The 15,028-nt window shown below is 42.3% G+C and overlaps 1 protein-coding gene across 3 annotated transcripts in view; it reads right to left on the reverse strand.

Annotated features, from left to right (window-relative positions):
• NOTCH2 (notch receptor 2) overlaps nucleotides 1-15,028 on the reverse strand; it is a 182,036-nt gene that overhangs the window by 54,709 nt on the left and 112,299 nt on the right. For all 3 annotated transcript variants that reach the window (XR_005019250.1, XM_036846441.1, XM_036846449.1), the window contains exons 6-11: nucleotides 7,380-7,613; nucleotides 5,881-6,036; nucleotides 5,153-5,341; nucleotides 4,098-4,211; nucleotides 3,173-3,286; nucleotides 1,254-1,487 (exon numbers count right to left, since the gene is read on the reverse strand). Coding sequence is in view for 2 of the 3 variants with exons in the window: in XM_036846441.1 (XP_036702336.1) it covers nucleotides 1,254-1,487; nucleotides 3,173-3,286; nucleotides 4,098-4,211; nucleotides 5,153-5,341; nucleotides 5,881-6,036; nucleotides 7,380-7,613 (1,041 nt within the window). In the remaining variant the exon portion in view is untranslated. The remainder of the gene's footprint in view (nucleotides 1-1,253; nucleotides 1,488-3,172; nucleotides 3,287-4,097; nucleotides 4,212-5,152; nucleotides 5,342-5,880; nucleotides 6,037-7,379; nucleotides 7,614-15,028) is intronic.

The raw sequence follows: 15,028 nt of genomic DNA on the forward strand, positions 1-15,028 counted from the left end.
CTAAAACAGCCCCACCATTCTAAAGGCATCCATTCAATTGCTTGTAAATCTCTCAAATTTCTTTTCGTACTGCAATTTCTCATGTCGGGGGACCAGCCCGGAAGCAAATTGCTTTTGGAAGGTTTCACAAAGATCTATTCAGCTCTTTTAGTGAGTTATCTAAACGTGGGGAGGGGGAAGGCATTTTCAACTGGGAAGGCATGGGATGTTTCTCGTATGCTTGAGCAACTCAAAAAGGACTTTGTTTTCAAACTTGGCATGTACGAGTTCCTGGATGAAGACCAGGCCTTTGACAAGTTTGAAGAAATGGATTTGGAAATAACAAGATGAAATGAGGGCAGCTAACCTCCTCCCCCACCTCTGCCCCCTACACAGGCCATTTTCCTTAAATGGAGAATGAGTTCTCAATAAATCACTCCTCGTATTGGCAGGTTCCCTTCTAACAAAGGCACACACTAGTTAATCTTCCACGAATATATTTTCCTTTGATCGGGGACACAGAACTTCTCTGTCCATTAACCACGGTTGTGACCATAAATATTCCTCGAATAAATAAAACAGGATCTACTGAAACCTGTGAGATGCTGCTGCCTGAGAAAACAATTCAACATTTCCCCAGCAAGGAGCAGCATGCCCTCACGACTAACAAGCAGTCATTCAACTGGAGTCAGGAAACAGCAAGGAACTTGGGATGGGAAATGGCAGCTCTGCATTCTAACTGACAATGGAACGTGTTGCAAAGTCTCTCCTCTCCTTTAGCTTCCCCCCCGCCAAATGGCCAAGGCCCACCAGAGAAAAATATCAGGAGAAAAGTGTCACATGAAAGATACTGGACTCTGAAACAGAGGAAAAACTATTGGAAGAACGGGAGGGAAGGAGGGAGGGAGGGAGGACCAACTTCATTAACCTGATTGAGGTGGAGGTTAAAGAAAAAAAGACAATCAAATCAAGCCACAAAGGCAAGATGGTTTTCAACTTTAAACAATAATTTCAATTTTTTGAAGTGGTGTGCCCCCTTTTAATGAAAAACACATACACAAAATCACCAGCTTTGCAAAGCTATTGTCTCTAATTTCTCTACTGGCTAGAGCCATCTGCCTCTGAGACGTTTCTGGCTGTGGCTTTGGCTGAGCTTCTCAGAATCAAGACTATTTTTTAGGTATCTAAGCATATGCCAAGAAAGTCTGGGACATCTGCGTAAATTGTTTCTGAAAAACAGTGAAAACTCCAAAGGAAGTACAGCGTGGGCTTACCTGATGTGCCTGGCTGGCAGTTGCACTGGTAACCATTTACCAGGTCGATGCAGCGACCCTCATTCAAGCAAGGGCTGCTGTAACATTCATCTATCTGGTCGCTGCAGATGGCGCCCATGTACCCTGGATTGCACACGCAGCTGTAGGAGTCAATCCCATCCTGACACTGGCCATGGTGGCAAGGATCAGGGTCACAGTTGTCGATGTTCTCCTCACACAACACACCAGTGAATCCTTGGAAGAAATTGTACCAAAGATGCTTAAAATCCAAGGCAGACATTGCATACCTGAACATAAATGTAGCCGGCATCCACTTATCCTACACATGCCAAGTCTTAAACAATTCATACTGCAGGCAATGAGCAGTTGGAACTGAGTATTTGCATTGATTTATAAGGCAAGCCTAGAGAGTTTTGCTTAAAATAAAGTTTTTCAAGTCAGATTTGTAGAATTCAAATCGCTTTTTCTAAATAATCAATAATTTCATTGCAGAGACACTTTGCATCTTCATTTCATATTGGACTTCAGTGAGGAATAGCCCTCAATATTTTTCCTTAATATATTTACCTCTATATTCCTCTCCTCCCAAGCCCAACTGCATATACAGGTACTATATTAATGGTTTCATGTACCTTATCTTCCCAATTCTGGCCTGAGAGGACAGAGAACTTTTCTCTGTTCCTCTCAACCTCCCAGGGATCTATGCATACACAGTAAGTTTTTAATAAATACTTGTTAAATAAAATGAATGAACAAGTTATGACAGTTAAAAGAAAAGGGACAAATAAAAGTTCCTTTATTCAACATTAAATCCTTTTAAAAGACTCGAAGAGGGCTCTCCTCCCATTTAAACATGAGTTCAAGGTTTGTAAATTCTCTCCAGTGAAGGTTATTCTCCACAAGCATAATCTGGCCAGAGGAAGACAAAACCTGAAACCTCACAACCAGAGACAAACGTTCGTGAAAAGAGAAGAAAATTAAGTGGATCATCTGACAGGGCCCTCTCTAAGTAGGCCTAATAACTGGTAATGTTCCAATACTACTGAAATAGTAATTCTCTGTGTTTATTGTTATGACTTAGTTTGCTTTTCTGTGATCACAAAAAAAAAATCATGCACATGATGCTTAAAATCCTTTAAGAATCCATCTTCTAAAATAAGAAAAAATATCTTGAATTATATTCATAACTCCTCTCTTCAACAGTCAGATGAAAAAAGAAACTGGGAATTCACCTTTTCTACTAATTTCTAGTCCTTTTCTACACAATGATGGTCTGTGCAGAAGCAAATGTGTAATAAGGGACATGTGGCTTATTCAAATCCACTCCCAAATTAGAAATGTCGCCACAGATCAGAAATGTAGAATATTTGTAAACATTCTTTTTGACCCTAGTAGCAGAAGTCAGGAAAGAGGATCCAAACTTTCCCAGACAGAGCTCCCTCCCCTGTTCAAATACACATCCAACTCTCAAAGCATCAGTCATCTTTTATGCAGAAAACCTCTGCACTTGCACACCACTGCCCCCAGATTTCTGGGCCTTTGTTCGATCACTTGCCTCAAGAAACACAGAGACAGGTCTCCTGCTGAGAAGCCCCAGTGAAAAATAGCTTTCAACTGGAACTCTTCCCTTTTCCAAAGGAGTAGGTCAAGCCAGCTGGAAACTCACCGTTGCCAAAATCTGCCCCAGAAAGACAGGGGCACCTAATGGAAATGTCCAGGCCAGGCCACGACTGTGGTGAAGGAGGCGGGTGTTGTAGAGGAAACAGTGAGAGCAGCAAGAAAGAGGCTTGGAAGAAGCTCTTTCTAAATCCAGAGCAGCCCATGTTAATGGACTGGCCTGGCAGGGCAGCTGGAAGAGGACGGTCTCCTGTTTTGTTCAGGCAGACCTACCAGGGGAATAAGAAGTGAAAAATTCTTACCTGTGGCGCACTGGCATTCATAACCATTTGGGTGATCTATACACTTTGCCCCGTTCAGACATGGGGTACTGGAACAGTCGTCAATATCGATCTGGCAAACTGGCCCAGTGAAACCTGAAAAGGGTACAGCGATGACACAGGTCAAAGGATTATCCTATGTCTTCCTTACTATGAGAATGATGCCCAAAGAGAACTGGGTTGTTATTGGCAGGGGTTATACCCGTGCGTCAGCAAATGTAGAATTATTCTCCCCAACAGGTAACTAGGATAACTTAGGGTGAGGCTCAGGGCATCAGAGGTACCTGTGTGTCTCTCTACCTTTTTCTTCCCAGCACAGATTTCACTTCTCGTTGAAGTAGGGACTGAATGGTTATAGGCAGAGCCCCCTAACAAGTGAATGTGGCTTCAGAGGAACTGGGACCTCCTCTCTAGAGAAACAAGAGAGGCTATAGACTCTGGCAGAAAATTTAGCATGTCTTCAACAACAGCTTTGGGGAGCAAAAGGAGAGACACAGCGTTCTCTGGAAAGAATTGCCTTGTGCTGTTTCTGTACCCATGGGTGAAATGTCTAAAAATAATCATCTCACAGAAAGGTTTCAAGAATATGACCCACAAGAAAAAATAAAATCCTGAATAACCTAGAACTAAGGCTTCCGTGAGGTATGAACTTTCCCAAATGTACACACAGACAGAGAGGTCATGGGCCATTCAGAATAGACTTGGACTTCTGGCCACAAAGGATTTGGAAGATACACTAGCTGAAACAAATCCCCCATTTCTGTACACACACACTCCTATCCTGAAGCACTCACTTTAATGACTTCCTCATGTACAGCCCACACACGTTCTCTCTCCCTCCTCCCTTCCCTGTGGTCAGTCAGCTTTGTGCTTTCAAAGAAAACAGGGGCAGGTGGTGGGCACTTACCAGGCGGACACAGACACTGGAAGCGATTGACTTTATCCACACACTGTCCATTGTTCACGCAAGGGTTGCTCTGACATTCATTTATCTCCAGTTCACAATGCACACCTTTGAAACCTGAACAAGATGGACCACACAAGTGGCTTAGAAAAAGACAAAGGCGTGTTCTAGCCAAGAAAGCACAAAGTTGCAAAGATGACTATATCCTCTATGAGTATGAACATTTCTGCAGAGGGAAAAGAGGACTCTGCTATGATTGGAAACAGTCACTGTACGCATCAGCCAGACAGGGGAATATTCTGGGATATCCACGTCTCTGTGGAGAGGGGGAAGAGGTCACCTCCAAAGACCTTGGTAAGACCTAGCATGCAAACAAAGACTGAACCACATTCTCTGATCAGTCCAGGCTTTGCTTTCAGGACAGTGCCAGGTCCACAGGGTCCCCAGTCCAAGTTCCTAAAGACCAGCTGCGTCAGAGATGCTGTTCCTCTCAGGGTGCAAGTCAAGGTCAGGAAGGCCCGCCAAGGCCAGAGAGGCCAGCACCCTCAAGCAGGCAAAGCAGCCACTGGCAGCCGTCATTTTTAAGCTGGGTTTAGCTGTGCTGTCTGAGGATTCAGGCAATGGTCTCTGCAGAAGAGTTCCAGAGTGTAACAAAGCATGTGTATCTCACTATGAGATAAATGGCAAGTTCCTATACAACTATGGGTAAAATTATTTTCTATAAATGGAATGGTATGCTATTTGTAACATATCAGGGGATAAGGAAAGCTTGCTATTTAAAGAATTTTTATGATAAATCCTTTATTAAATCGAAGTATACTTGCATTTTAAAAATCTTCTGAATTTTTCTCTCACATGTATCTGGGTTTTGACATAATGGGATTGCTTTCCATAGATCTAAGAATTCTAAGATGGCCTTACTCCTTAAGGGTCCCCTTAGCGGGGGATTAAATGGTAACAGAGCTTATGGAATTGCCACACTATACTGAGTGCTCTGCCTAAGAGAAGCACAGTGCAGTGCCTCCTGTCTAGATCCCACACACTGATGGCCCACGTACCTGGCATGCACAGACATGTGAAGCCTCCAATCTTATCCAGACAGGTGGCATCATTCTTGCAGGGGTCTGAATGGCACTCGTTGATGTCCATCTCGCAACGAGGCCCTGCATAGCCCTTCAGACACTCACAGTGGAAGGCACCATCTGTGTTCACACATTTTCCCGCATGCTCACAAGGATTGCTATTGGCTGGAAGACACAAGCACCAATCACCAGGATCAGAGCACTTGATGGAGTGTCCACAAATGTGGACTACAGAAGTGGGTCAGATTATTAGCATTAGGGCCAGGTCTTTAATAATCTGGTTCTCAATTTCCTATTTTCTTCTAATCAATCAATCAATAAGAAAGTAAGTAAATAAATAAACAAGATGAAGGAAGGAAGGAGGGAGGGAGGGAAGGAAGGAAGGAAGGGAGGAAGGGAGGAAATAAGGAAAGAAAGACAAACTAGGACAACCTCAACTCTTGTGAGTCTCTACTGTTCTTATGCCCAAACTGTCACTAAGGTAGGGCTTTATGTTAAGAGTCAAGTACAAACCTTCTATATATTTCAATTCCCAGAATAGAATACATGGTTACACTGAAAGGTTAGCTGTGAACAGTGGGCACGTAACAGGTGAGATACGAGGTTTGGGTGAAACATGCTCGTAGAGTAAAATGCGCTTCAGCTTAAATGCTTGCTGAGCTCGACAGACACCATGAGGAATCGGAAAGGTTCTGTGTACTCACCCATGGCACACTCATCCACATCTTCTGTACAGTCACCCCCTTTGTAGCCTTGTGGACAGGTGCAAATATACTGCCCATTCAGAGGGTTGGTATCACACAGTGCCCCCTTGTGGCAGGGGTTGCTGATGCATGCATCATCCAGATGACATAAGAGACCTGTCACAGGGTGGGGTAAGGAGAAGAAAGAGAAAATGTCCCTTCCTTGGGGAACAATTTTCTCTTTCATGGAAGAGGGAAAACCTTATGATTGGCACATCAAAATCCAATATGAAGATTTAGAGGCAATTTCCTGGCCCTATCCCAGGGACACGCTGCAGCCAGCAGCAAAGCAAGCAGCTTCTGCAGACAACCCTGATACTCTGACCCTGAGCCCTTAGCTGGGCCCCTCCCCAAGGGCAGATCAAGTGAGGCCATAAAGTGAGATGGTTAGATGATGGAGACAGGAAAAGGGAGATGTACTTCCCATTGTGCTGTCACGCTTAACAAATAAAAACAGAGGACCCCCAGTTCAATCTGAATTTCAGAGAAACAACAAATAATTATTTACTCTATGTCCCAAACATAACATACATCCTATGTTTTATTAGGCAACCTATTTTCCCAAGATCATGCTACCTGATGATCTTGGGGCCACCTGCATCTCACTAGCCTCAGAAGAAAAAACCAGCTGAAAGTCATCAGCCTGTACTCGGGCAGCTTTTTAATAGTGTCAACATTCCTGGCTCAAGTGCCCTCAGGACTCTGAAGATATTACTAGGCCCCATGTTCTGCATAGTTCACATGGGAACTGGAATTTCCAGTCTGAAATTAGCTTAAGAAGAGGTGACTAAGGCTTCTTCTACAAAGCTGGAGGTGGGGCTTTTGGAAAGGCAGAGATATAAGAACATTTCAAAACTGCTAGGCACAAAGTTCTCTCACTAAGCAATCTCCTTCCATCACATTCCTCCCTTCATCGCTCTATTCCTAGAACCAGAAGCTGTTAAACTGAAAGGCTAGAGCAATGTTAACTTTGGAGTTGGTAAAAACCTTCCCTTAGAGGACAATATGGAGAGCTGGAATGCACTTAATTGTTTCCCTCTTGCCAACTTTTTCTGAGTAAATGGATTATTTCTTCTTAAAATTAACTGCCTACATCCATTTGTGAGTAATTTTGCCTTAATTTCTGAGAAATTCATCTTAATTTCGGAGTTGCCTTTCAGCTTAAAATCTTAAGGAGGGCTATAGATGTTCCCAAGGCAATAGTTGCTAACTTTCATTTTGGGGGGATGAAAAACTGAGGTACACAGAGTTGAGAGCCAAAAGTCCTAAGGAAGAAGACTAACTTCACAGCACTTTGGCTGGCAATTACATTTCCAGAAGAACATCTTTGAGAGGCATGTTCCTACAGATGGAAATTAAAAGGACATACCCCGATAGGGATGAAAGAGAAGGAGGCAGAAATCCCGACTGCTCACCAGCCCTCTCCCTCATTTCCAGCTCTGTTCTTCCGCTGGCCTTACCTGCCTTTCCTTCTGGGCACATGCAAGAGAAGGAGGCCACACGATCAATGCAGGTGGAGCCTGGAGTGCAGGAGGCGAAGGCGCAGTCGTCAATGTTCTCACTGCAGTCATCTCCACTCCAGCCATTAACACACACACAGCCATAGCCCCCATTGCGGTTGGTACAGGTGCCCCCGTTCTGACAGGCATTGGGTTGCAGCAGGCACTCGTCCACATCCTCTGTGCAGAACTGTCCTTTGGGGGGAAAAGTGCCTTTGATTAGGGCTCTTAAGTCTCAGAGGATTAGTACCATACCAGCCCCCACACACTCTTCACCCTCATGTGACCTGCCTGAAATTGAGGCAAAATTAACTCACAGCAGACCAGGTCCTCACATGAATTTTAAGGCCACCTTGAGACAGCCATATAGTTATTCCAGGCAAATAATTTAGAGAATGCAAGTTGCCATCCCTAGAAACTCTGACACCATGAAATCTAGCCAACCTATCAAAGAGAAAATTGAGTCTTATAAGATCCTTAAATCTGATTTGGTTAAATCCCTGGGACAATGAATACATAAGTGAGAAGAGCAAGGAGAGAAGGGTCTAAGAGATGAGTACGGACAAGAATAATGAGAAGCAACCTAAAAATCAAAGCTTTAGGGCTACTGTTCTATATCTTGACCGTATCAATGTCAACATCCTGTTTATGATGCTGGATAGTAGTTTTGCAAAGTGATGTCACCATTGGGGAAGACTTGGTTAAGGGTAAACAGTATCTCTCTGTTAATTCTTATAATTTTGTGTGAAACTATAATTATCTCAAAATAAAAGGTTTAACTAAAAATAATGGTAAGGGCAAGCAAGGGTAGAGAGAAGAAATTAAGGAACTAAGGACAATAAGAGCCATGGTAAAATATGAATGTGAAAGGCAAAGCCAAGATGATGAGACTGGAGCAAATACTGGATTAGTGGAATAACATGTGGGAAGCCGACCTTATGTAATAGAAGATGGAAAAGGATTAGTTTGTTCTGCCTGAAAAAGCAAACTGAAGGATGATAATAAGACCACTTCTGAATGGACTGCAGGTCACTACGAGAGCAAAGGATGGGGGACTATGGCAAAGGCTCTTAGGCCCAGTGACAATCGACTTATAAGCAAGGAATTTGTGATTAGCAAGCATTTAGTGCCAGGCCACCTGAGTTGTAAAACAAACTGATGAATCTTTCTTATCAGAGGTCTTTTAATACCAGTTTAGGGAGCTACCAAAGGGCATGAATATTCAGATCATATGAATTCTCTAAAACAGAACATGACAAGTGGCTAAAACCCAAAAAACCTCAAGGTGTCCTTAATTCTTTCTCTGTAAAAATCTCACTGAATGACTCAAAAAGGCACTCTGATGAAGAGGCCTCTTAATGACAAAGCACAGGACTTTTATACTCAGAAAATGCCAAGGCTAGACCTAGTCCCCAGATAACAATTCAACTTGGCTCAAGTATTTTCAGAGTCTGCAAAGTGCCCAATGTGTAGCCATCAACTGCTAACAGAAGCTAGTTGTGTCTGATCCAACCTAACTGACCACCTATTCTTTACTCCTATCTAACCTATACATCCATTATTACAGAACCAGCATCATTCTATTGCACTTCTTTGATTGCACAGCAATCTCCCATCACTTGGCTGCAAGCAACCTCAGTTCAGGAATATTTTTTGTATTCCCAGCTAAGATCCCTCTACCTAAGACGGCAGAATGGGTGTGTGGGCATCTCTGGAACTCTGTGCTCAGGACCCTGCTTCTGTGCTGCTCTCCTCACCCCACTTCATCCATATAATTCTTGAAGGAGCCACCATGTCTTTACATGATCATGCATGCCTTCCTGGTCACAGCTGATCCAGGATGGGCATATTATACAAACTGTCACAGTGTCTCTTTTCCAAACTTTTGGACTAGAGACCCTCTACCACATGGACCAAAAGAATAACATGACCAGTCTACACACAAAATGGTAACAGTGAATCAGAAGTCCACAGAAAAGAAAAATAGAATCTGGTGGCATTCAAGGTACTGATTCCAATTGTTCCCAAAGACCGACTCTTCATAAGTCCATTCAAGAGCACAGCCATTCTGAGAGATGTCCCTTCCAACAGGTTTCCCTAATTTCAGATGGGGATCTGTCAACTGCAACCTGCAGTACTAACTAATACAAAGTGAGTGAGCGAGTGAGTGAGTGCAGGAGCAATCATTTCCCCAGGGTAGACGATGTCATTTAGTATAGAAAGCTTTGCTCCCCTACTTCACTGGCAGAAATGCTCCCTCAGATTAAAGACAGGTGTGTAATTAAGATGCAGGTGGGATTTAGAAATGAAAACATAACCAAGAAGCAGGTGAAGAGTTTCTGTAACCTGGAAATTACTGAGCGTCTTGTCTCTTACACTTATGACTCAAATACTGTGCTATCGTCAAACCAAACTGACTTGCTGAATGTGAGAAATCTCGATGTTATTTTTCTTTCTTATTGGCTCTGTGATAATTCTGAGTATAAGACACTGTGATTTTAAAACATCTCATATGTATTTCGTATGCATTATAATACCCAGACACTTAAATATTGTAATAAGACAGACTAGGTTAATGAAACAATGCTTGGAATGGAAATTTTGTTCTCTTGGGAAAAGAAACCAAGAGTCACTGATTGCATACTATGAACCAGGCATTGTGCTTGAGTTGTCACAATCATCATCTCATTTATAGTTGAGGAAACGGGCTCAGAGAAGTAAAATAACTTGCCGGTTGTGAGGCAGGGAGTGCAGGAGAGCTGGGATTTAAACTAGAGCTGCTGACTCTCAAATTCGTAACAAAGACTTGAGGTGTGTATCTCACCATATCAAAACAATCTCTGTGCATCTCAGTTTTCCCAAGCACACAAAGGCATGGGGAAGGAGACAGGACAGGAAAGGTGAAGATTAAAATCATGACTCGCACCATCAAATTACTGGGAAAAATTATGACTTCAAATTACTGTCCAAAAATCAAATGTACTTTTTGAGTACAGTTGACTGTTTTTCTAATGAGGTTGATTTTTGAAGGTTAGATACCTTCATCAAATACCTTAGGTGTTTGGTGTTAGATACTGTTAGAGAAGTCAAATCTACAGAGTCAAGAGAATACTGGCTTATAAATAATCTGTTATAGAATGGATCATTTTTCTCTAAGGTTCAGGCACATTTCTCCAGAACAAAACCCTTCCCAGGCATACTTATGCCAGACTTTTTTCCTCATTCCAATTCTAGCAACCAGTCATTACATTCAGAATATAAAAACAGGAACCAGGGTGCCACTAAATTGCTTGTTCCAAAATTCCCAGTGGAAAGTCTGCCAACATACTGCACTTCCTTCATGTCACCACCCCTCTTGGCAAAGGAGGAAACCAATGCAGAAGCCTAAAAATAGGAAACGTGAGGCTCAGAAAGGTTAGGTAACCACCAACCCCACCATCCCCGCCCAGAGTCATAAACTGGTAAGTCAGAGCACTATCATTCAAACTCAGATCAATTTGACTCTAAAACTACTGTTCTTTCTACTGCAGCACAGTTAACTATCCAGCCCTGGGTTTGATCCACAAGATCTAGAGACTAAGTCCCTGATCCTAGGGTCTTAAAGCACACAGAGAAGGCATGGAAGCATGAGACAATAAAAGAAGACCCTTGGTAGGAATGAATAAAGACAAAAAGTCACTAAGTATTGAAATAAGAAAGTTTCTTGGAGATCTACTAGAAGGGCTGGGTCCATTGTCTGAGGTCATTCAGCTTTTCCCACTACTCCATGGCAAGAAAGCGTCAGCCTGGGCTGGAGGAAGAAGGCTTACTCAGGTTGGTAGGGTTAGGTCTTGAAGACGTCAAAGTGACTGGAGTCTATTCTTAGTTGGGGTTTGAAATGAGAAAAGGCTGGAGACCATTTGAGGCTTTGAATTCTAATATGAATTCTGAACTTGATACAACAAGCAAAGGGAAGTCATTGTAGGCTCTCAGGTGGGGGAAGGTATGATCAAAGTTGCATGTGAACATTGGTCTGCCAGTAGAATACAGGAGGGACTAAAAGCAAATGACTTTCTTTTGGTAGGGAGAGAAGGAGAAAGCACTAAGTTAGGAGCTACCTAGCATATAAAAGCCTCTGGTGAAAAGGGAGAGCTGCGTCTTTCCACGCCCTACCTAGCTACTACACCTTCAATCCAAACAAGTCTCAGCATGGGTCAGCACACAAACTCTGCTGGTGGACTCCCAAAATACGTTGCACAAAGCTTGGTTAGGCAGGTTTTTGAGGGCATCAATTATCCCTCTTACGAATTTCACCTGCCAGGTATTGCAGGCTACTGGCATCTGACATTGGGACTAAGGCAGTGGGCTATTAGACTTTTCCCATCTCCTATTAGAAAGGAAACCACTTGTTTCTAGAAACTACTTTCTCTATTGCCACTATGAGTCTGTGTTAACTTGGTATGAAATGCTACACTACCAAAGCCTTGGCTGACACCTTAAACACTTAGAGCCACCTGCATATACTGATAATTCTCTGGGTGATGGCTTTTGTTTCATAAATATATCTCAAATCTCTATCTTTCCTTCATACATTTTACTCTATAGCCACAATGGCTTACTGTTGGCTCCTTAAGCATTAAATTCTTTCCTACCTCAGAGCCTCTGCATAATCCTGTTCTCTTCACCTCAAATATCCTTCCCCCTCTTATTCATATGGCAAATTAATATTTCATACCTTGACCTTCCTTATAATTTAAGTAGACCTCCAAGCTCACACTCCTCATTTTTCTCCTTCATTGCACCTACTCCATTCAGTCTGTCTTGTCATTTATCAAATGGTGTAATTTTATATTCATTTGTGTTTTGCAGTCTCTGTCTCTGTTAGACTATAAGCTCCATGAGAGCAAGGACTTTGTTGGCCATTCACCTCGGTTTACATGTCAGGCACTGTACCAGACACAGCGTCAGGGGTGAAATAGACCTTAGATTCAACCTAATGTGCCCATTTTACAGACAAAACTAGGACCAGAGAGGTACAGTGACTTGTCCACATTTACACAGCTAGTTGGAAGAAGAATTAGAAATAGACAAAATTAAAAACGGAAATCAAGTGCTGAAAAGGACATTGGGGTGTGAGATCACAACACTTCAAGTTAGTCTTCAAAATGACTGTTGAGGGAAAGGGCAGGGTTGAGAAACATACGGGAAGAGCAAGATGCCTAAGCAGTGCTACAAATGAAGACAATACAACTAAGAACAAGTATGCTATTTTATATATAGTAGTGTATATATGTTAATCCAGCCTCCTAATTTATCCCTCCCCCCACCCCCCTTTCCCTTTGGTAACCTTAAGTTTGTTTTCTATGTCTGTTTTGTAAATAAGTTCATTTCTATCTTTTTTTAGATCCTACATATAATTGATATCATATGATATTTGTCTTTCTCTGTCTGACTTACTTCACTTAGTACGATAATCTCTAGGTCCATCCATGTTGCTGCAAATGGCATTATTTCATTCTTCTCTATGGTTGAGTAATATCCCACTGTATATATGTACCACATCTTCTTTATCCATTCATCTGTCGATGGACACTTAGGTTGTTTCCATGTCTTGGCTATTGTAAATAGTGCTGCAATGAACATTGCGGTGCATGTATCTTTTCAAATTATGGTTTTCTCTGGATATATGGCCAGGAGTGGATTGCAGGATCATATGGTAGCTCTATTTTTAGTTTTTTAAGGAACCTTCATACTATTCTCCATGGTGGCTGTACCAATTTACGTTCCCGCCAACAGTGTAGGAGGGTTCCTTTTTCTCCATACCCTCCCCAGCATTTATTATATGCAGACTTTTTGATGACAGCCATTCTGACTGGTGTGAGGTAGTACCTCACTGTTGTTTTGACTTGCATTCCTGTAATAATTAGCGATGTCAAGAAGGACCTACTGTATGGCACAAAGAACTGTACTCAATATTTTGTAATAACCTATAAGGGAAGAGAATCTGAAGAAGAATATATATATATATAGAACTGAATCACTGTGTTGTACGCCTGAAACTAAAACAATATTGCAAATCAACTATACTTTGATTAAAAATAAATAAATAAAATATGACACAAATGAACCTATCTACAAAACAGAAACACACTCACACACAGAGAACAGACTTGTGGTTGCCAAGGGGGAGCGGGGTGGGGAAAGGAGTCTGCGGTTAGCAGACGCAAACTATTATATATAGGATGGATAAACAACAAGATCCTACTGTATAGCACAGGGAACTATATTCAATTATCCTATGATAAACCATAATGGAAAAGAATTTTAAAAAGAATGTATACATATGTATAACTGAATCACTTTGCTGTACAGCAGAAATTAACACAACACTGTAAATCTACTATACTTCAATAAAAAATAAATTTATTAAAAAAAAGAAAAACAAGGAAAATAAGTACGTGGTATTGATTTTGTAGGAGTGGGGTCACTTTCATAATGATCTTTTCTTATTGCACCGTCCTATGGTCTTAAAAGCAAAGGATGAATGAGTAAGACTATGGGCAGTGCCTGTGTCAGAAAATATAACAGAGTGAACCCAACAGGACTGTACTGAAATGGAAACTATGACTTGGGCCTCACGAGCATCAAGTTCTAGCCATGTGAGCTGAGGACCACTAAACAGACACCATTTTATGAGCTGCAAGACATCGGGATACAAACAGCTCATTATGGTTTTCTCAGGACACCACAAACAAACCATCAATCTGACTTGGAGTTACAAGTGACTGGGAAACAACAGGAGGAAGGGGAAAAAAGGAAAGAAAAGAAATGGTCACTGAGCCTTAGCACTTCTGGAAGAAGCCCTCCCCTCCTAGTCGCCTCTCAACTTGGCGGGGGAAACCTTTCACCACATCAGTGGCCCTGCTAAGGGGCAACTCTCATTAGCAACAACAATCACCACGTGAGGAACATGTAAAAATGAGCTTGGCTGACCCCTGCCCTGACCCTGCTACCTCCTCTTCTTTGGTTAAGTCAAGAGAATTCGGTCTCCAATACACGCTTCCAGCCAGCAGTCACCCGGGCTCCTGAGTTGGGGAGTTTCATCTTTTCATATCATAGCAGGGCATTCTTGTAACCTCTGTCCTACAAACCTTCTCCTCTACACAAAGGAGAGTTTCCATTCTACTCCTGAAGTGAAAGGGCAGAGGACAAGCCTGACTATTCTACAACTTCCCAGGACGAAAGATGGTTGAAACATTTTGCACAAACACTGGAGTCTACAGGGTCTGCCTAATGAGAGGCTGTGTGCATGCACTAACGTACAAGCACACACATGTATATATGAGGCTAGGGTTACAGTGGCTAAGGGGATCCTGTAGGTGTGCGGGATACACATGCAGATAAACGCAAGAATCTCAGTGAACGTTCCCATGAATCCTAGACACCATCATCTTTTTCAGACTTCCTCAAAAGCCTGGTTTCCCTGCATCCTGATCAGTTATTTTTTTCTAAAGAGTCCCCAACTTAATCTCATCATGTACAGTGGATTGTGCCATTTGCCTGTTCAAGCCCTTTGATGCCTTCCATTACACTTAGGATAAAATTCTAAATCCTATCTACATTTTCTGCCT

The sequence above is a fragment of the Balaenoptera musculus genome, chromosome 1, assembly GCF_009873245.2.
Source record: "Balaenoptera musculus isolate JJ_BM4_2016_0621 chromosome 1, mBalMus1.pri.v3, whole genome shotgun sequence".
Taxonomy (NCBI): Eukaryota; Metazoa; Chordata; class Mammalia; order Artiodactyla; family Balaenopteridae; genus Balaenoptera; species Balaenoptera musculus.